This window comes from Mauremys mutica, chromosome 17 (genome assembly GCF_020497125.1).
Source record: "Mauremys mutica isolate MM-2020 ecotype Southern chromosome 17, ASM2049712v1, whole genome shotgun sequence".
Classification (NCBI taxonomy): Eukaryota; Metazoa; Chordata; order Testudines; family Geoemydidae; genus Mauremys; species Mauremys mutica.
In genome coordinates, this window is record NC_059088.1 from 24,641,287 (window position 1) to 24,663,568 (window position 22,282).

Consider the following 22,282-nt stretch of genomic DNA (forward strand, 5'->3'; position numbering starts at 1 on the left):
GAGAAGTCAGAATAGGGGAATCAGGCAGGGGAGGAGAGCTGCTGGGGAGATGGGGGTTCCTGGGAGAAAGCTGAGACAGGGGAGCAGCACACGGAGTTTGCTGGCTGGTGTTCCCAAGCCAGAGGGCCAAAGGCAGGGGGAGCAGCAGAGGGAGCTACCTGCAGGCTCTACGCCAGAGCCAAGGGCCGGAGAGGGCGGAAGGCAGGGGGAGCAGGAGAGCGGCTTACCCGCTGACATCTTGCTGGAGAGCTGGACCCTGAGGAAGAGAGAGCGGGCTGGGAGAGCGAGGGATGCTCCCAGCAGAGAGGCTGGGGGAGTTCCTGCTGGGAAAAGCAGGGTTGCACCCCAAAAGGATGGGCAGGGGTTCTGCCCCAACAGAGGGAAAGGACAGCTGTGACGGAAGATGCTGGGGTAGGATAAGAACAAGGACTAGATGCACTGGGGTGAGACAGACTATAATTTCGGGACATTTGTTACAGACTATTTGCACGACCATTTTGTAATAAATACCTCCCCGCTTGGGGGCCAGTTTAATTAAGAGCCTGAAGTGGAGTCCTCTGAGTTACCCAAGAGGGAAACTGAGGCAAGGAGCCACGTGCAGGGCTGCCCAGGAGGGGACTCACTTGTTTATACCACCACCAGGGCAGGCTCCATTCGCTCACACACCTGCTGCTTTTGCTGTCGAAACCCACCTGTTCCTTTACTAAACTGAACAGCTGTCGGTTCCGTGCCAACCCCTTAGGTAAGCCGAGACGCTCGGCTCAGGTGTGCTATTTGCATAGGACATGAGCTTTCGGGGTAGTTGATGAAATTATGCAGCGCAATTAGCTCGATTTCCTTGCCTTTTCACCCGCTTGCAGGAAAGAAGTGGGGCGTATAAAGACAGTCACGAAGCAAGGGAACCTCCCCAGTCTCCTCTCCTGGACCTCTGACGGCATCGTTCAGAACTGAAAGCGCTAACTTGCAATCTTAGGCTGCAAAACCAGTTTTGTTTTATTGCATTTTTAGAAAGCCTCTTCGTGATTAAACAAGCCTGCGATTCAAAATAGCTCAGTCAGTAGTAACTGATGCTCTGTTACTATGAGGGCACAGAAGGTTTTATAAGATTTTTATGAAAGATTTCAGAATGCGCAAGCAAGCAAGTAGTGTCAGACAACAGAGCTACCTGTGTGAAGCGGGAGCAGTGGGAATTTACACTGGATATACCAGTGTCAGGTGATCTAGACACATCGCTATAAAATGACATTAGAAACAGCTGCATTTTGAGATGTACCAAAAGAATCAGATGCTACAGAACATATCGTACAACGGAAATAGAATAATCTCAACATATTTACTATCCACATTTTACTGACACCTCATCAGCCTGGGGTATGAGTGGAAAACTGCAGCTTTATTTTGTGCATCCGAGTAGCTCAGTTTACAAGATCTTTATGCCTATTAGTTCAACCCGGCATCAGAGGCCGAGGGGAAGGAGAAGAAACAAAAATAAAATCAAGATTATGATCTGCTTTGTGATTCACCAAACACACGCCCCAGAATCAGAACTGAGCGGGAACTTTTGTTGAACAGAATGCAGCTACGCTCGCCTGCAACCCCGCCAAGAGCAAAAGCTCATTATTAACACTAATCTTGATACGTCCATCGCGTCTTTCATCCTGAACATCCCAAAGCTCTGTGTGAACTGCCACACAAAATACAAGCAAAGATCGCTTTGCTCACCGTCACTGCTGGAGTAGACCACGGCAGTTTAATAGCACACAGTGATGGTTTCATTTAGATGAATGCTATATCCAGCTGAAATGCAGAGGGGAATTGAGGCCATGCGAGCTTACAGTGGCACAACAGAGCTGCTGTAAGATCACTCGTGAAGGTGCTCTATGCCAGTGGGCGAGAGCTTTCCCGCTGACATAATTGAACCACCTCCGACGAGCGGCGGTAGCTGTGTCGATGGGGGCGCGTCTCCCGCCGACAGAGCGCTGTCCATAACTTACGTCACTGAGAGGGGTGTTCTTTCACATCCTTGAGTGACATAAGTTACACTGACAAACATGGTAGTGTAGACACAGCCTCAGATATGCAGATTGTAATTGATTAATTGATTGTAAGATGATTAATTGCATGGAACAGTTTCCATATTAGGAGAAATTAAAAGGCCTGGGACTGTTCAGCTTAGAAAAGAGATGACTGCGGGGAGGGGGAGGGAGGATAGGATAGAGATCTATAAAATCATGACTAGTGTGGAGAAAGTGAATAGGGAAGTGTTATTTACCCCTTCGCATAACACAAGATCCCGGGGTCACCCCATAAATTAACAGGCAGCAGGTTTCAAACAAACAAAAGGAAGTGTTTCTTCACCCAACGCACATTCAACCTGTGGAACTCATTGCCAAGGGATGCTGTGAAGGCCAAACTATAACAGGGTTCAAAAAAGAATTAGATAAGTTGATGGAGGATAGATCCATCAATGGCTATTAGCCAAGACGGCCAGGGATGCAACCCCACGCTTTGGGTATCCCTAAACATCTGACTGCCAGATGCTGGGACTGGATAACAGGAGACAGATCACTTGCTAATTGCCCTGTTCTGTTCATTCCCTCCAAAGCACCTGGCACTGGCCACTGTCAGAAGACAGGATACTGGACTAGATGGACCCAGTATGCCTGTTCTTGTGTTTTTATCTTCTTCTGTCTCCTAATACTCCTGCCAGCGAGAGATGACTGGACAAGGCCCCTTTCGGGTCCCATCACCGCTGTTCGTTGCTACATGTGGGGGAAAGAAGGGAATTGTGGTAGATGCACCCTAGATCATGCCTCTTTCCCTCCCTCTGCATCTGCTGCCCCTGTCTCCTTGCACGATTATCTGCTTTGAGCCTTTGTCCTGTCATGCTCTGTACTTGGAACTGTTCTGTTCGCATGTGCCAAGCCATCAACTTCAAAGCCCTCCTGAAAACCCACCATGTTCATGAAGCCTCCTAGAGAGAGCTCCTTAAAGATTACAGGTGAAATCCTGGCCCAGCCGTAGTCAATGGCAAAACTCTCGTGTACTGGGACCAAAATTTCACCCAAGGTCACACTGTACCTTCTTGTGTGTGTCTGAGATGAGAGCAGAGATTCCATCTGTTCTGTAAAGGAGCGTGCCTCTACTCAACAAACATACATACAAAAAAGCTCTCATCTAGCATGGCTTACGACAACACATTCAGGGTTTGAGACTGCTATCTGCTGGAAAGCAAATAAGTCAGTCACAGATCAATCTCCTCCGCCTATCAGTGTGTTCCTAGACATGCTTTCAAGACATGCATTCCCTGAATGTAAATCTCCATTCCAAAAAATTGCTAAAATCCAAACTAGATTTTTTGCTCAGCTAAGGGTATAAAAATAAAAACCTTAAAAAAAAAAAAAAAAAAAGTCAGCATTAAAAGCAAACTCACCTCTGCAAACTGTGTGGATGGACTGTCGTCTATTCCACTGCCACTACCATCTAGAAAACTGAGGAGAAAAAACAGACTAGTCAGAGCCGGTTGTTGCTTTCAAAAATAAGCTCCCCCCCTTCTGGGGGTTAAATATAGACAGAAGCCAGTGTGAGCCAGACTCTCTATAAGGAACAAGACAAGGCTCCCATGCGGGCAAAGAAGGATGATCAAATGTGGTACATGAGTTCCTTTGTGGAAGGAATTAATCTATATATAAAACACAGTGTCAGCTCGGAGGGGAAATGCAGGTAAAGCTGATGCGCCTGCTGAAAGAATAACGTGACTCTGCAGCGCACCGATTTAGGTTTCCCTTGTATGGAAAAAATATGCAAGATGTTTTAGAGAGGCTCCAATTTGGAGGAAGCCAGTTCACAAGAGAGTCACTGAACAGCGGTATAAATACATTTCCCTCGGGTTGCTAGATTAGCATTTGTGCTTCACTGTAGCTGTTTATTTGCCCTTCAGAGCAGCTCACTGGTTTATCTTGGACATTTGGCACTTTGTCCCCTCCCATAAAACTCCCTCACCTCCTAAACTGAAACTGAAAGCGTCCCGTGCTTAGCTCTGCAATACAAACCATGTCATTTTGCAGAGTTTGTTCAGGGAACGGTGAAAGGGCTACTCGGTTCCAAGGCAAACATTCCTAACCACAGAGCCAAGCAAAAACATTGGGCTTCATAGAGTTACATTTTCATGTTCATTTGTTAACTGCTAGGAATATCTGTGTTCAAAAGGGACAGTGACTCACATCTTTCCAGTGAAACATGTTACATGGCTTTCCTGCTTTGGGAGCCCTGAGATATCAGACTTTAGTTACCACTCCCACTCCAAATAGCACAACTTTCTCAGCAGCAGCTCGGGACTGAATATAGTAAGTGCCAGACTAGCACATTTTTCAGTCCCTAGTTGTTTGTAGGCAGCGTGTTCGACTGGATAAAGACCTGGACTGTGAATCAAGAGAGCTGGCTTCTATTTCTGGCTTTGCTACCAAATCGCTGTGACTCCTTGGGCACAGTCCCTCAATTTCCTCTTTCATAAGACGCGGAAATCAATGGATGAAAACTGCTAATTGTCATTTAAATCCTGACAACTAGCACATTAGAAGGAGCAGAGTGTCAGGATACAGAGTCTGCTTTATGCAATCAGAGGAAAGGCGGAGTCTTGTTCAAACACGATTAATCAGCCCTGTTTAATCAACTAACACACAAAATAAAGTTCTACCCATCTCCGAAGAGCTCACCAATACAAAACATCTTTGAAATAGGCACCATATAATGAGTTACACCATCATTACTATTAAGTGGAATATTAAATCAAGCCGTATTATATGGCATTAGACCAAGATTTTGCTCCACCTAAAACTTGGTCAGGATTTGTGTTGCAAATCAACGTTCCATCTCGCCTACGTTTTTGCCAGAAGAGTGCTAAATTAGTACCTAGTGATGCTACCCCCCACCACCAAATTAGTTTCCATTAATAAAATAGCAGCAGCTCTATAGTGCTCTGTATGTTCAAATATTAATCAGTCCCAACAACCCTATTAAATATTATCCCCGTTTTAAAGTTTGAGAACTTGAAGCAGAGGCACGAGGAGACTTTCTTGAGGCCATAAAGGAAGTCGGTGTCAGAGCAACGCACTCGAGTTCTAATCCTGACCCCCAGTTCCAGACTTAGACAGTTACTCTTAATTATAGAAAAAAAAAACAGGAGTACTTGTGGCACCTTAAAGACTAACAAATTTATTTAAGCATGAGCTTTCGTGAGCTACAGCTCCGAAGAAGTGAGCTGTAGCTCACGAAAGCTCATGCTTAAATAAATTTGTTAGTCTTTAAGGTGCCACAAGTACTCCTGTTTTTTTTTGCGGATACAGACTAACACGGCTGCTACTCTGAACTCTTAATTATAGCAGCCCATAAGAAAGAAGCAGTAGTATGGGAAAAGTTATAGCATCAATATGGCTTCTGCTGAGCTTTGCTAATAGAGAGGAGGGATGATCTAGTGCAGAGTTGGGCAAACTACGGCCCGCGGGCCACATCTGGCCCGCAGGACTGTCCTGCCTGGCCCTTGAGCTCCCAGGGGGGAGGCTAGCTCCCGCCCCTCCCCTGCTGTCCCTCCTCCCCCACAGCCTCAGCTCACCATGTCGCCAGCGCTCTGGGCAGCGGGGCTGCGAGCTGCTGCCAGGCAGCGCAGCGGCATGGCTGGCTCTGGCCAGGCTGCGAGCTCCTGCTGCTCTGAGTGGCATGGTAAGGGGGCAGGGAACGGGGGGGTTGGATAACGGGCAAGGGGTCCCGGGGGCAGTCAGGCGACAGAGAGCAGGGGGCAGTTGGATGGGGCGGTCAGGGGACGGGGGCGGGTGGATAGGCTTGGGAGTCCCAGGGCGCCTGTCAGGGGGCAGGGGTGTGGATAGGGGTTGGGGCCATCAGGGGACAGGGAGCACGAGGGGTTAGATAGGAGGTTGTCAAGGAACCACCAGGGGGGTTGGATGGGTCGGAGGTTCTGAGGGAGGCAGTCAGGGGGCGGGGGCCAGGCTGTTTGGGGAGGCACAGCCTTCCCTACACGGCCCTCCATACAGTTTTGAAACCCCAATGTGGCCCTCAGGCCAAAAAGTTTGCCCACTCCTGGTCTAGCGGTTAGGGAGCTAGCTGAGAGACCAGGGTTCAATCCCCTCTTCCGACACAGACTCCCTATTTGTGGCCTGGACAAGTCACTTAGGTCTAACCCCCGGTGTAGACACTACTAGGTAGATGGAAGAATTCTTCCATTGACCTACATACTGCCTGTCGGAGAGATGGACTAACTACACTGATGGAAAAACCCCTTCCATTGAGCCAGGAAGCGTCTACACAACAGTGATACAGGAGCACAGCTGCAGCACCGTAGCTGTGAAGCGCAGCGCTAGTGTAGACACTTAGTGTCTGTGTCTCAGTTCCCTGTCTGTAGTGTGGGAATAACAGCACTGCCCCACTTTACAGGGGGTTCGGAGGATAAAGAACTTTAAAGAGTAAGAGGTGCTCAGATACTACAGTAATTAAAGAACCTTACATGGAGAGAAAAGTTACTTTTAACCTTCATACCTGCAACCACAAAGGTTTGAATCTCCTCTCGATGAACTTGCCTAATTGGCATTAACAATTATATCCCCAAATCCATAACAACACTCATCTACCACAGTGGTTCTCAACCTGTTGTCTGTGGAGCCCTGGGGGTCTGAGACCATGTCTAAGATTTCCAAAGAGGTCTGCACCTCCATTCAGATTTATGTAGGGGTCCGCAAATGAAAAAAAAGTTGAGAATCACTGATCTACCGGACACAAGCAGAGACTAACCTCATAACTTCCACTTCTTTATTAAGGGGCTTCCTTGAAGTTCTCCTTGTCAATATCACTCCAGTGTCACAGTAACTGTTTTTGTTTGTTTTACTCTGGGGAGATGAGTGTTCTATAATTGTCACTGCTATCAGTTGACATAAATAGGTCCTGTTTTAATTTTGCATCCATTTCCCCTTATTTTATGTACAGCATTTAAATGCCTTGCAATACACAACTTACACACTGATTACAAATATATAGTAGTAATTGACCTCACACATTCATGAGTATGTACAATACCTGGAATCATCTGTCACTTCTTCAATAAAGCCGGATTCACATCTGGGGCAAATGTACTCCTGCGAAGAGAGAAAAGGGAAGTCTTTAGTCACATTATGCTCAGTTTGCAGATGCAGGCAGGAAATACAGTGCCCAAGGTGAAGCTCAGAGACACCGCATGTGTGACTCTGATATGGATTCTGAATTTTTGTTTCCCCTGCAATAAAAATACAGACTTTGCACCTCCGTGACATCTTTTATCAGAAGATCTCAAAGCACTTTAAAAAGGGGGGTATTATTCCCGTGCTATAACTGAGGGTCCGAGAGATGCCTTTCCCAAGGTCACACAAAGTCAGTGGCAAATTGGAAAAAAATCAAATCCTCTGCTTCCTGACTCCCTTGCTCTAACCAGTAGACCGTGCTACCTCCTTTCAGTTTAGGCTTGACATTCTTGAAGTCCTTTACAAGCTATGCTTTATATTTGTAAAAGCAGCTCCCAGGTGAGATCGGGGGGGAAAAAACCCCAATAGTTAAAGAGATTCAACATCCATATCACTTCACACTGTATGCTACTCGAACAGGAAGAATTGGAAGGAGCTAGACTGATTGTCCCTATTTGCTTAGGTCCTTTGGTTATGTCACTCGTGATCCATTTTATTCATCCATCAAGTGAATAGAATATTTAAGTCACAAAGGTGCTATGACTGGGTGTAAAATGCTTAGACAGTCTCAGATTAATCGACATTAGGGAAGGGCAAAGTAGATTATAAGAAGCTATTGGTTGGAGATGTACACTGGGATAGTTTAACTGGAAAGCAGATTTTCTGCTTCTTACAGAGCAATTCCACAGCTCAGCATTGGTATCTCTGTGGCGTCCGGATGCTCTGTCACAACCCGCCTGAACACGGGTCTTTATCTATCAGCAGCAAACCAGCCTGGATAACTCCATTTAAGAAGAGTGCCATTTAAAAGCCTACCGAGAAGCACTGGGAACTTTGATAACAGGCCTCGGAGGAGGACTGCTTCAACTGCCAATTGACAGCAATGGTGACAGAAAAAAAAGCCACTTCAATTAAAGAGGTGCCAGAAAGCAGCTATTTCAAACGCAGCTCTGCCGCTGCGCTGGCCCTCCTGTAGCGAGCACTGCAGGAATTTACAGGCCAGTCACTCTGTAATTATCAAAGTCAGAGCATAAACAGCTTTGTCATCTCTTTTTAAAGCCACTTTCATAGAAGGAGATAAGAGAAATGAGCTGGATTCACTCAGTCCGCCAACCAGATACCAGCTCTGCCTGGTATTCTGTTTTCTCGCCGACTACGCTGTCCCTTTACAAGCCTGAATTATTCAGACTGGACATTTTTTAAATGCACGGCCTCATGTCTGTCTCCTGTTGCATGTTGCCCTGCCCCCTTACCTGAATGGTCACACAAAGCTATACCCCTTTAAACCCCCAAAATATTAACCATAAGACTCACACATCCACCTTTCCTACCACAAGCTCAACCATGACATCATCCTTCTCAGTGCTCTGTACACAAGGCAGGAAGCTGCAAGACCAGAAGCACGTAGCTCCTGGGAGGTCACCATCAATGCAAGGGGGGGTGGGGGGTGCCAGTGGCGCAAAACTTTCAAGAACTGGGGTTCCCCAGTCATATGAATTTAGGCAAATGCCCTGCTAAGGATATCAATGTAAAGTTAATGGATGCATCCGTTATAGGAAAGATATTTTAAAAAGCAGGTTTTAGTTTATGTGCTGGAAGAAATTGGAAGCCCAACTTATTTCGTTTATACAGGTAGCTGGAGTTCCTCTAATGACTGGGTGGTTGGGCTCCCCATTTTGGGAGCCCTGGGGAGAGTGCATGATCTAAAGGGAAGGATGCTCCTGTAATTAACGCATGCAAAGGAGAGGCAAATCTAGGTTCCCATCTGTGCCATGGGCTTGAGAGACTCCGAGCAAAACATTTCCATTCCCTGGGCATCAGTGTCCCCATCTGTAAAATGCAGACAATATTGCCCCCTATTTCTCTGGGGTGGGGAGGTTATGCGGTTTAATTCATTAATATTTGTAAAGCTCTTTGAGGAAAGTGATTCAAAGAACCTGCCTCCTCTATAAACAACCTTACTTCCAGTGATGGCATCTGCCCTGGGAACGTGAAGACACCTGCTAGCATCTGTGACTGGCCAGAAGATCACACTCTATACCAACACACACGGCAACCCATGCATTTGTGACTGGAAAGTAAACACAATGAGGATCTGGCCCAGAAGATGCCAACTGGTGTAAACCAACATTGCTATGGAGCTGTGCTGATTTTTAACAGCTGAGGATCTGGTCCCTAAGCCCAACATTTAAAAAAAATGCTGAGGTCGGCAAATAGAAGCAATCTGTCAATGTTAATACAATGTGATCTTTCAAATATTTCAGTGACCCTACATACAGCAATGCCCCCTAACATACACAGCCTCCACTAAACGCTGACTTCATCAAATATTGGTACACATTAAGGCCCATTGTATGCACAGTCTGAAAACCTGTGGTTGTACTTTGGTATTCACCTTCAATCTGAAACCTCCTTGGAAACATACCCAGACTCTGTTTGCGATGTCAGATACTGAGGGTGGGGGGAAACTGCTGTGCCAGGACAAGGGAGGGGAAGCCCCAGAGATGGACAGAGAGATCCAGAGCAGACAGCAGCTTCCTCCATGCTGACCCGTAGGAGCATGTTTCCAGTTCTTAGCCTCTCCTCCAAGACTGCCAATTAGGGATGGGCTTTTCAAGGCTTAAGGGAGTCAGGCGCCCAGCTTCTGTTGATGGTCAAGGAAAGCTAAGCATCTAAGTCATTAGACCCCTTTAAATACCCCAGCCTCGGGTGCCAGTTTGTGCCAGCATTTTTTGTCCTGTAGACATTTGGTGGTCATAGTCCAGGATTCTAGTTTCCAAGTTCACCCCAGATGGGCTAAGGAACAACCTTGGAATGTTTTTCTAAATTTTAAAACTCACTTTAAAATAATAGAGAACATTTCAACTCTGTGGCAAAACCTGGCTCCCATGAGGGCAAGCTAATCAGCTGTTTACCCTGAGGAAAAACAGGCAAATGACCTCATAAAACAGCCTAAGCTACTGTTTATCCCTTAAATGACAGGACGTAAAAATTTGGCTGCCAGCTTAAACATTCTGGGATCTGCTCTTACACTAGAGTAGTGGGGAATTCCTTTCTCCAATCCCCATCAGCATACTGATGAGATTCCCTCTACCAATTCCTGGTCTTAAAAAGCTTATTTAGAAAGTGGCCTAGTTCTGCTCCCGCATCATAAATCTGCTTCAATTTATGGCAGACATCACCAAAATAAAAAAAATAAAAAACAGTCTCTAAAGATTATTTTTCCTCTGCTCCCACCATGCTGAAGAGTGATTTAATAAGGAACATTCCCAGGACTCAGGAACAGAATTTCAAGCTTGAATTTGGCAGCATCTAGTCATCCATATTCTTGAGCCCCATGTGTATCCAGGTAGATACGAAACAGGTCAGAAGGAGGGGCGGGGAGAAATGATCAAGTTACTTTACATCTCACTAGTGGTTTCATGGAACTAGTTTAGTCATAAGCAACAGCTGAAATCTAATCCAAGAATCGCTAATATTTTTCCCCTTGTTCCAGATGCTTCTAAAAAAATATTGAACACAGTTTATCGGTGGAGCGCATACTGGAGAAAATTAAATGCTTAGGACATGTTTGAACATTCAGGCTTCGGGCCAGAACACTGCTTGGTGGGTCTGCAGTGATCAGAGAAGTTATGAGCACAAATGCCATCGGCTACATCCACCTCCCAGGAAGACCGTCAACAACCCAGCAGGAATCTTTACAAAATGCAAACCAAGAGAGTATTTTAGGTATCAAGAGGTCTGCTAATCAGACAGAGCATTACAGGGAGCACAAACAAAAGACAAGATACATAAGCGTCAGAGATGGAAGAGACCTCTCACTTTGCCCAGTCCATCCAATAAAGGATTACTCCCTACAATGCATCATCCAGTTCTCTTCTGAATTCCTGATACCTTTTGGTGTTGAATACCTGCTCAAATTCCAGGAGTGATGTTATCAGAGCTATAGAGAAGATGACAAATACCTCCCTGCTCTGTCATGTGATGCCTTCATGGGTGCAGCCTCAAAATTTGCACTGGTCTTTTTGCCGTCCTACTGCAAACTCCAGTTTACAGTCTTGTGTGTGTCTGGGTTGGCATAACTGCTTTCCACATTCTTCCTTCTGATCGAATCTTTCTAATGATTTCCCACATATATTTATTTATAATTAGTATTACCATAGCACCTCGGAGCCCTTATTAAGGACCACAAGCCCTTCTGCCCTCCACAGATTAATCTTGTTTTGCTATTTTCTACACTGACGCATCAGTTATGAACATTTACGACTTGTCCTTCCTGCTTGGACATAAGGGGACAAGCTTCTATGGAGAGCTCAGGTATCAGTTAGGTAGCTAAATAAGTGGCAGGATTTTCAAAGGAGCCCAGAATTATTGGAGCTCAGCACCAGTGAAAGTCTGAGGTCAGTTTAAAAACGCTAAGGAGAACAGACACATACATTTGAAAGAAGACTTGCATTGCTCAGTTCTGTGTAGAGGCAGGTATTTGAGTGAAATACCAATATGCACAGCTAGACTAAGTAACCACTGAGGGAGGAAGCACGTACGACCATGTAACCATCTGTAAGTATCTGAAGGCATCAATAACTAGTAGGGAGATAACTATTTAGGGTGGAAAATCGCTGTGCCTCCTAGGGCCCTGCTGTGGGGTTATGGTCCAAATCTGAAGTTGCTTGAGCAAGGGATTCCTAAGATATAAGACCCCCCCCCACCCAAAAACTAACATTTTATGGTTCTTATAACTTTTCTTGCACACACTCCAGGTTCAAACTATGACTCTGATTCTCCCCAAACTGAGATCAGGATTGACCTCAGCTAATGTCTCCCACCCACTGCCCCTTGGCAGAAACAATATTTTAGAAGTTATTCAGGGTGGAAATGGATCTACAAAGGGCTTCAGCCAAGAGCTATGATGTCTCTCAAAGAGGGCGGAGTCACGGTTGTGGGGTATTTTAACTCAATTTCCTGGTATTTAGAACCAGAGGGGTTGACTCAGGAGTGTTACAAGGATGCTCTGAAGAATATGATGTTCTATGAGCGTAAATACAGAGTATTATTTGATTGGACTAAGCAGCTGAACAAGTGACATAGGGAACAGACAAGGGGCCCAGAAGACCTAATGGGAAGAGACTCAAGCCCTGTTTCCATGCTATCCCTTTTTAAGTTACATGAAGCCCCCGTTTAGTGAAGTACTTAGACACATGCTTAGCTTTAAGCATTCAAGTGATCCGATTGACTTTAATGGATCTGCTCCTGCCCCTGAAGTTGGGCACGTGCTGAACTGAGTCTGAAGAGACACTCCTCCTCCCTTTCCCATGGTGCACCTGAGACAAGCCCCTAATTTTAACAGGAAGTTGCTGCTAGCAGGGTGTTCATGGTGAGGGGTTCTTCGAGCCTGGAACTCAGCCCTTATTGTGGTCTGACAAAGCCACAACTCTGTTATCTTTCAGGAACAAGCCAACTTTACTTTAAGTTGGCAGTGAGATAAGAGGGGTGGTTTTTGTACAGCTGAATGGATGAGTTCACGGCCCTGATTTATGAAAAATGTGACTAGAATGAGAGGGCCACGTTTCCTAAGAGCACCCAGATTTCAGGCATCCCCACTTGAGATGCCTGGGGTCTGATTTTCAAAAGGTGCTGGGCTGCACCTTAAGTCACTGGGAGCTGTGGATGCTCAGCAACTCTCAGAAAATCAGGCCAACTGTGTCTGTGCTGGGCACCCAACAATGGAGGGACCCAAACACAAGAGCCAGTTTTGGAAAGGCAGCTACATGTTAAACAAATGCCAAATTCCAACTCAACAGCACGGCATTCGGCTTTGCTTAAAATCCTTTGCTTGGTTTTCTCTGTTAAAACCACCATGTTACAAAGATTTTCTAAACCAGCACCATTCCGTGTCATCACCGACGCTTCTGTTTCCCCAAGGCCTGCAGAACTGATGCATTTCAGTTGGCTGTGCAGTTCACTGCAGTCCAAGTGAAGGACATGCATGCAGAGAGGTTCTTTTCCAGAAGACAGACCTCAAGATAAAGTTCTGCTTAGGATTCTGATGCTGACGTGAGCTCCTCTCAGAGAAGATGCTAGGATGAACATCTTTAAAACTAGGCTGATTAGTTCCAGAGTCCATGACGCAGTGATTCAGGGGATATCATGATCGTGCACAAAGACTAAGACAGATTTAAGGCCTGTGGCCCTGTTCATTTTTGGAAGTCCTCTCCTACATCCAATCAGTTGGAGAGACAAACACAGGCATTTTGCCCAAAAGCTAATATACTATTACTTGCAGGATACAAACAGAGATAAATACAGCATTTGGACTGAATAACTAAGATAGAGGGGAAATCAGCAATGGGAACAAAACAGATGAGTGGCGCTGTGTATGGTATTTCAGAATTATTTCTTACACTAAACAAACGGTTTTGTTTTTAATACTATCCATTGTTTAAAAAAAAACTCCCCTAGAAAGCTGGAAGAATAAAGAGGCGCTGGATTGCTCAGGGATACAGAACCTTTCGTCATTAAGTTACTGCTCAGTGTCTAGCTATGGGGTGACTGGAGGTTGCTCACATGGACTGATCACGGTGGGTCTCAGTCCCGTCCCTGCATCATAAGAACCATGATCACAATTGGCCCCTTTCGTGGTAGTCTTGGCTGGAAAGCCATGGGCCCTGGAAACTGAACCCCCCGCTGTTACCTCCGACGGTGGTTGAAGGTACCTACCATCTCCAAGGCAGGACTGAGCCACAACGGGGAAGGGATAGGGAGAGCAAACTTTGCCAAGGAGTCTAGAAGTCTCCAGCACACTGCCCAGCGCACCCAGCCAATCTTCCGTCAACACCAATCAGCTCTGATTCATGCATTTCCCAATGTGGCCAGTCTGCTAGAAGCCTTCTGTCCCTCCAGCCGATCATTAACTGTGCAGAAGTGTCCAAGCCCAATTATTTTTAAGCAGTCAGAACTGGAGGGCAAATACGTATTTCATCCTTTTGCCTTGATTCTCAATCTGAAGCAGGCAAATCAAGAGAAACGGCAATGGAACGACACGTGCAGTGCTTCTTAGCCATGTTATCATCAACCAGAGGGTAAGACGCTCAGATATACAACCTCCATACCATTCTACTGAGGTCACTGACAGTCTCTTTTCTTTTCCTCTCCTTATCTTCCAGGGCAAGCAGCAAGCTACAGTCCTATGTGGGAATCTCAAGCTAAATTTTCCTTTGGTATATGCTGGATGAATATTTGAACTCTTCATCCACCCACAAAAGGATCCAGGCACCCTAATTTCTTCCACATGATCAATGTGTCTCAATCCTTACATGCGGCACAGTCCCCTACAGGGTAGCCAAGTATCTGTGGTCTAGTCTGTCTTTGGCCAGTCTGTTGGGACTGTCCTCAACTGCAGTAGTTCTAGTGATGTAGGCACCTTTCCACTGGGAATTCAGTTGAGCCACCAAAATCATTTTTTGTGGGCCACTAAATAGCCAGGTTAGTTCACTTCAGAAGTAACATGGCACCCACATACCAGTGTAACAGGCGTGGCATAAGAACATTTTTAGCCAGCAGCTAAGGAAGACATACTAGCTATTTACAGTTTGAGCTGTTTGCTCACACTATGCCAAGAACTTATCAGGCAACTTAGAATGGAACAATTTAAAGATAATTTTTTAATCTATTATATATATAATATATATATATATATATATATATATATATATATATATATATATATATATATATAAACACACACATTATATAATTTCTGTGATACGCAAGTAGTCAGACTAGACGACGCTAATGTCCCCTTCTGGCCGTAACCAAAACAATTTCCTCATGTTGGGGAGAAGAAAAACCAAAACCAAAACCTAGTATCTTTCCCTTCGGTAGCTCCTACTATCTGAACTGTGCTCCTTGCATGGATCCTGAACACAGTTCTTTTGTGCTGTTCCTATACCCTTTCATTTCTTTTTCTGCTATTATTTAGCTCGGTAACTGTATTTTGCAGAGGATTTTGGGACAGCTTCACTGACTATATAAAATTGTACTGACTCTTCAGCTACACTGCAAGGAAGGGGCAATTGCATTTACCTGAACTTTGTCATAATGGTTATTCGATACCTCGGTGTTTTTCTCTTCCTCATGCAGCACCAAGTGCTTTGCAGATTTGTAGCAAGATGCAAACGTATGCAATTCACCTGCGGGAATGCGGGAGCCTGCTGGGTCCTACCACCTTTCCCTAGAGCCACGGCATTAGCTAACTGCTATTACTTTATTGTCTAGCCTATGTATTTCACGTTTTACACGTATGTTCAATGCTGTAGTTGTTTTCCTACCCCTTATATACCTTGATGTGCTCTGTCTGGCAAAATTCATTCCTATGGAGAGAGACACCACAGAAGTACATTTTGCCCTTTAATTGTGAGCCAACTATCTTCGAGGTAGAAGAGTAATGGGTGACCTAACCCAGTGTCTTGGCCAGCCTGCAACACAGGTGAGTATTTTTTGCCTACTTAAAAGTTAACCAACTAAAACTAGAGGAGATGGTATTATTCACTTCCTGTTTTAAACTGCTGTGCAGCGTCACTTCACGCTGCTAAAACTGAGCCCATGTTCACCCAAGGGTTAAATAAGCCCCATATACATCTTGCATCTCATATAGCTTGCATCTTGCATGGATAAAAGTACTGATCCTGCGATCTGTGACAATTTTGCATGCATAAAGGGCGACAGGACCCATCTCCAAGGCTCCAGGCCTGCAAACACACACACACGTGGTTAACTTTAAGCACGAGCAGGCTGATTCATTTTCATAGCACTACTCGTGTGTTCACGTCAACGGGAATTCACTTTAAGCATGGGCAGGATCAGGGCCTACGTTTGTAAAGTGCCCTGGGATCATTTCTATTAAAAGGGTGTCCTGACCCCAATCAATATTTCAGAGCTGTACAATTTTGCAGAAATTTTAGCCTGCAATGCACTCTCAGAAAGGCTGAGCCCCAATGGCCTGAGATGAGTTGAACCTTTTTAATTAATACTGCAGGCATTCCTTATTCAAACCTAAACGGAGCACAGCAGAAATGGCACAGGTGCCTCCCATCCAGCGTAGCCTTTACTACAGGCATTCTTCTGGAACAAAAAAACCCATTAGAACCAGAAAGAAAAACCTGTCAAGAGAGTCCAGCTTAAAGGAAGATGCCAATTCATGATGGACTAAGTTGCACAGCTTGTGAATCTTTTTCCTCTAATAAGTTTACTGCTCTCAGGTAGCCATTAGAAAATGTTTCCCTACACAAAGCTACCGTCAACCAACGCAGGACAGACTGTATTCATTTAAGGGATATGGGTCACAGAATTTTTAGAGAATCAACCAGTTTATTCCTATGTCCGACACAGATGAGATTAGATAGGATTTTCCCCTCTCTTGCTTAGCGCATTTACCTTATAACTTTGATGTACTGCATATAGTAAAAAAGTTTCATTCTTTCATATGATAAGAAGCCAGATTTAATATTAACATGGAAAACATTTCAAAAGTTTCTTTTAACCATACACTGGGATTCCAGGCTGTGGGATTAAAATCTACTTTGACGATGACATTGGAAGCCAGTTTTGGGGAAGTTGGAAAAAGTAGAGTTTCCTAGTTTACAATTCTGATGTGATGAGGGGTAACGAACTTACATTCCTTCAGCACCTTTCACTCCCCAAAAGAGAGTACTGCTCCACCAACATAGCTGAATCAGGGGACACAAGATCTGACTCCATTCCTGGAACAAAGCTAAACCCTTGAACGCTCCAGTGTTTTAGCCCAGCTGAGGTACGTCTTCACTAGGAAAACAGATGTGATCATAACTCAAGTTAGCTAATATGAGGCAAAATCCTAATGAAGACAAGACAGTTTGCAGTTTCACATGAGTTTGCAAGCCAAGGTAAACCCCAGGCTCCTCCATAAGTCTTTAACTTCACCCGCTAACTTGAGTGAAAACTACAGACTGCCTTGTCTTCACAAGGATTTTACCCAAATACAAGGACTTAGAGGGATGCAGATTCTATCCTCACTACACATGTTAACTGTGTTGTCACCAATGCAAGGGGCAATCGTATTGTACCCTTGACTTGGTTATAGAGGTAGTATCGATGAGGCCAACATTTTATACCGACCGCTCTGCGTATTTGAATTGCGTAGTGCTGATCACATTCTCAGCGCTAAAAGAATTAGTACACCAGGATCATTTAATCCATCACTAAAATGCAGTCAAACCCGTGGCGACATGTGGCCACCATTTAACAGTGCGCTGCAACCCTACACAACAGTTCGGGATGGGAAGTTAGCATAACCTTTAGCGTACTTTGGATGAGTTCAAAGTGCTTTACAAGAGTGGAGAAATGTTAAGTGAAGGGAAGCTCTACACACACACACACCCCAACATAAATGAACCTGCAGGGATTTGATATCTTCGGACTACAACTGGGGGATGATCAAGATGCCAGGGTCAGCCACCTATCCCTGACAAAAAGGGCCATGAGATTTTTGACGACATTAACTGATCAGGATCACAGAAGACCCGAGAGAGGGGCAAGCCGCAGATTCATTGTAACGTGGGCCACTGGGGGGGGGGGGGGGAAGACTGTTTTTAAAAAGCATATGGCAGCAGTTCGCTTCACCGCAGATATTTAACTTGGAATTCTGAAAAGCCTTCCTGATTTCTCTCTCGTGCTGGGTTTAATCAAGATGAGTTATCCCGTTACCTTAAAATAAAAACATCTCCACTGGGCTGCAGCTGCAACATGACTTGCACCTGCAGCATACAGCAGAGAGCGTGATTTGAAATGGCAGTCAGGGAACATGGTTTATTCTCCCCCCCTCCCCCCCGCTCCAAATGAAACCAGGCCACATTCAGCCAATGGTGGCTTGCACAGCAGTTATGCTACAGAAGCTATGGAAACATTACTACTGAGATCCAACACGCGTTAACGCTTTCTGTGCGTGTCAGTGACCAGCCAGCCTTCACGTGACACCCTGGGAGGAGAACAGCTCCAGCCATGTATAGACGTGGTTTGTTTCAAGGACTGCTTGCCTTTCTCTCGCTCTTTTTTGGTGAAGGAGGCAGAGATGGGAAATAGTGGATTTTAAATATTTTTTATATACAGTCGATCCCAACAACGCTGCTGTTGAATAGAGGACAATTCACAGCTACACTGAAGATCAGCACAACACCAAGATCTGTTTGTCCCACTGACATTCTCGGAGATTTACCTGAGGCCTGTCCATGCAGTAAGCACCAATGGAAGTTGTACACTTGCTTCAAAAGGAGGAGATGGCCTCACACTTTTCAGCAGCGTGTTACTCCGGGTATAAAGGATTACCTCCTCGCCCCACTATGTAAGCAATCTCAGAATCTCTCTCAAAAGACATCATTTTTATTTTAAGATGGCATTATCCTAATCTAAGGATCACACCAAAGCAGCACAAAAACTTCCCATTTTACGAGGGGAAACTGGCAGAGAGAGGGGAAGTTACTTGCCTGAGGTCTCTCAGAGAAAGTTATTGGCAGAGCTGGGAACAGAAATCTTGACTCTCAGTCTTTAGTTCTCAGGCTTAGGCCAGGTCTGTGCTACAGCAGCACACCTAGGATGCTGCAGCTGGGTCACTGTAGCAGGGCAGCATAGACTATAGCAACGGAAGGGGGTTCCCATCAAAGCAGGTAATCTACCTCTGTAAGATACAGTAGCTAAGGCAACGGGAAAATCCTTCCATCGACTCAGCCTCATCTACACCAGGGCTTACGTCAACCTAACCACGGTGCTCAGGGCACGATGCCCTTTACAGCTCTGAGCGAAGCAGCTAGGTCGACCTAAGTTGAGTGCAGACCAGGCCCAAGTCACTGGTTTGAGCTATCTCATCCTATCTGGAGGTAAACAGGCCCATGTACTTCTACTGGATAATTCAGAGATCTGAAAGCAAGTCCTAATGTAGCCCTTTACAAACAGTAACCCATCACCCCATGAGACCAATGTTTGCCACATTTTACAGATGGAGAAACTGAGGCATGAAGAAAGGAAGTGACTTGCCCAAGGACACAAAGGAAATCAGTATCAGAGCATCATTAGAACTAAGGCGTTCTCCTCCCAGTTTCATGCTCCTTAAGGAAAGTTTGCCTCAACCAGAGATTGCAAAACACAGGTTGATTCATGATGACTGGCCTTCAGAAGAGTGCAAGAGTCCTACTCCAGAAATATGACATGACAAGGCACGTCAGGGCCTTCCTTAGTGGCTGCCTGGGACTCTGACGGGAGATCCCTTGCTTGAGAACTTGAGGAGGTGACTGAAAGAGTGGGGTGGCCCCTAACTCAAGCAGGTTCCCATCAGCTTAGGTGTGTGACCGGAAGAGGGAGAGATAAAGAGGTTGTCACCCCTGTAGTGGAGAGGTTGAAAAGGTGAAACAATTAGTTGGTTTGGCAGGTACAAGTCCTGAACATATTATTTATAGAGTCTGGGTAATAATATCTCACATTTCTAGAGTACGTATCATCCTCAAGAATACCTGACATGGAGCCACCTGCGGGGTGGAAGACAGAAAATGTTCAAGAGCACAACACAGTGTCCACAAACAGAGAGGGAGATGACAGGTTCCCAGCACAATGCAACCCTGATCCCAATTAGGGTTCTGGGTGCTACTAATTATAATAATAAAAGCCAGGTCAAACCATTAGCCTTACAAAGAGTCCAGAAGCTCTAATGCCCAGGCAGAGCAAAACTGAAGACACTGATTTAGAAATAAAGGGGCCAGGGTAGGACATATACATCAAAGCAAAAGAAAAAAAAAGGAGCCAATGCTAAGCTGTTTACATGGTGAACAATCGAACAACAACGCGACATGTAAATGCATGGACATACTAGGCCTGGAGTTTTAGTTCCAATACCAAAAAATGCACTAATGGCATCAGGAAATCCTTAATCCCAGTCACGGAAAAGAATTGGTCGTGAGCAATTTAGGGCAGCGTTTCTTTACAACAAAGGACAGTTGAAACATGGGAGGGAAAACTGCATAAGTCAGCAAGAGAGGCAAGTAGTATAAAGAGGGAACCGAACATGATTTGGGAGGGGGAGAGAGAGAAGAGAAAACACCAGAATGCAGGGCTACTAGCTACACTTGAGGGGCCGTAGGGTGGGTTTGGAAGCAGAGAAATACATGATCGATTTGCATTTCTGATGGACAAGCGTAAATCTCAACAGGACTATATGCAGTTGCAGAGGTGTGAGCTACCCGTGACGCAAGCTAGAGAAATCTTCAGGATCATCAGTCATGTCATGTATGAATGATTTTTAAAGTAAAAAAAAAAAATCCTTGAAGCCCCCTCTCACCTCCCTTCACGGTGCAGAGGGGAAGAACAATAGCGCAGCATTACCTCGTTTACCTAAATGTCAGGGGGATGCTGAATCAGTCTGGATAACTGAAGGGTGCCCCCCATCTACGAAATCCCCAGGAATTGGAGGACATCACCCTGTTTCGGGGTCCAGATCATTGAGATTTTGCTGCAGCACCCTGGTCTTCATTAGCTTCTTTCTTCTGAGAATCGTAAGGCGCATCACAAACTTTAAGATCCTCACAATCTTCCTATACCTGCTCTCTCAGAAGGTAGGTGGGTATTATCCTAATTGTACAGGTAGGGAAACTTAGGCACGGGGGGGGAGGGGCGCAGACCCCTTTAGCAAAGAATCTCCAGACATTCCCATATATCAGGCAAAAAAGGTATTACATGCCTGGTCTGATCTGGTCAAGCTGCATTGCCTGTTCCTCTCCTCAGATAGCCTTATGCTCCCCAACACTCCTAGGACAGGAGGTCACCAAGATACGGTCTGTGACATCACTAGAATATCAGCAGCACAACATGGACACCCTTTGACTCTAACCATTTTGGATCTAAATGGAGAGACCTCAGACTGGACTCGTCCTGACCCCGCCACCCTATCGCAGAACCGCTGGTGTTAGCTGTGACACGGCCCCCGACTACATCGCATACAACGTCAACCTCAAAGAGATATGGGGCTATTTTACTGAGATACGCACACCCAGAGAGGGTACTCAAAAGGAGAACCATTTTCCTAGGGCATGAAGGCTCCCTTGCTTGTGGCCCTACTGATCCTCTGTCCAGGGAATTGAAAATTGCCCTTCTCACCATGAGAACTGGAAGTCCTCCCTCCACGCGGGGGACTGGACTAGATGACCTCTCAACATCCCTTCCAGTCCTACAATTCTATGCCACTGGGTACCTGCCTCTCTCCCCCAGCAGCTCTCTCTCAAGAGTAGGGAGAATGGGTGCCCTTGCTTTCTAGAAGACCTGGGGCCACCGTAAAGGGTGAACTGGGGTTTACCGCCACTCTCAGTGGGGCTTAACCTTCCCTGTGTTCCCAAAGGGAACCCCCCCTCTCTCCATGGGGATGGTTGGGATTAGCTCCCGCCCGCCACACCCCCCCCCTACTGTAGTGGCTCCTCCCATCAGGGAAGCTTGAGGTTTAACCTGGCAGCCTCTCCAACACTAAAGCGGGGGAGGACGGGGGGGGGGGTGTTATCCCCTCGTGCCTTCATCTCTTTGAAGGACAATCTGGGGCTGAACGAGGACCTCCCCTTCCAGTTCTCTGCTGTGCAGATTAGAGGGCTCAACTGGAGGAACACTCAACCCCCCCCGCCCCCCCACCACCAAGAGATGTGCTGGGGTTTAACCCCCCCTTCCTCTTGCCCCCACCCCCCACCCCCTCAGGTGGGAGAGGGAAGAAGGAGCCTGTCCCTTAAGCTGGTCTTAACCCTCAGGCCTGCCCCCCCCTTCAGGGAATATGTTGGGGTTTAACCCCCCAAGGAATATTGAGGTTTAACCTCATACTCGCCCTCGTTCTCGGGAAAAGGCAGATTTAGGGGTTTAAACCTCACGCCCGCCCGGGCCCCCTTTCTCCCTGGGTGACATGTTGGGGTTTAACCCCCCCCTTTCTCACGCGGGGGGGGGGCTGGGGGTTCAACCCCTCCTGCCTGCGCCCCCCCCCCCATCCCCGAGAACAAGGATTTAAGGTT

General features: G+C 46.0%; 1 protein-coding gene across 1 annotated transcript in view; it reads right to left on the reverse strand.

Moving 5' to 3' along the window:
- The window catches only part of RNF115 (ring finger protein 115), a 40,285-nt gene that overhangs the window by 17,292 nt on the left and 711 nt on the right, over window positions 1-22,282 (reverse strand). The window contains exons 2-3 of the mRNA XM_044991129.1: window positions 7,084-7,142; window positions 3,434-3,491 (exon numbers count right to left, since the gene is read on the reverse strand). Of these exons, the coding sequence (XP_044847064.1) occupies window positions 3,434-3,491; window positions 7,084-7,142 (117 nt within the window). The remainder of the gene's footprint in view (window positions 1-3,433; window positions 3,492-7,083; window positions 7,143-22,282) is intronic.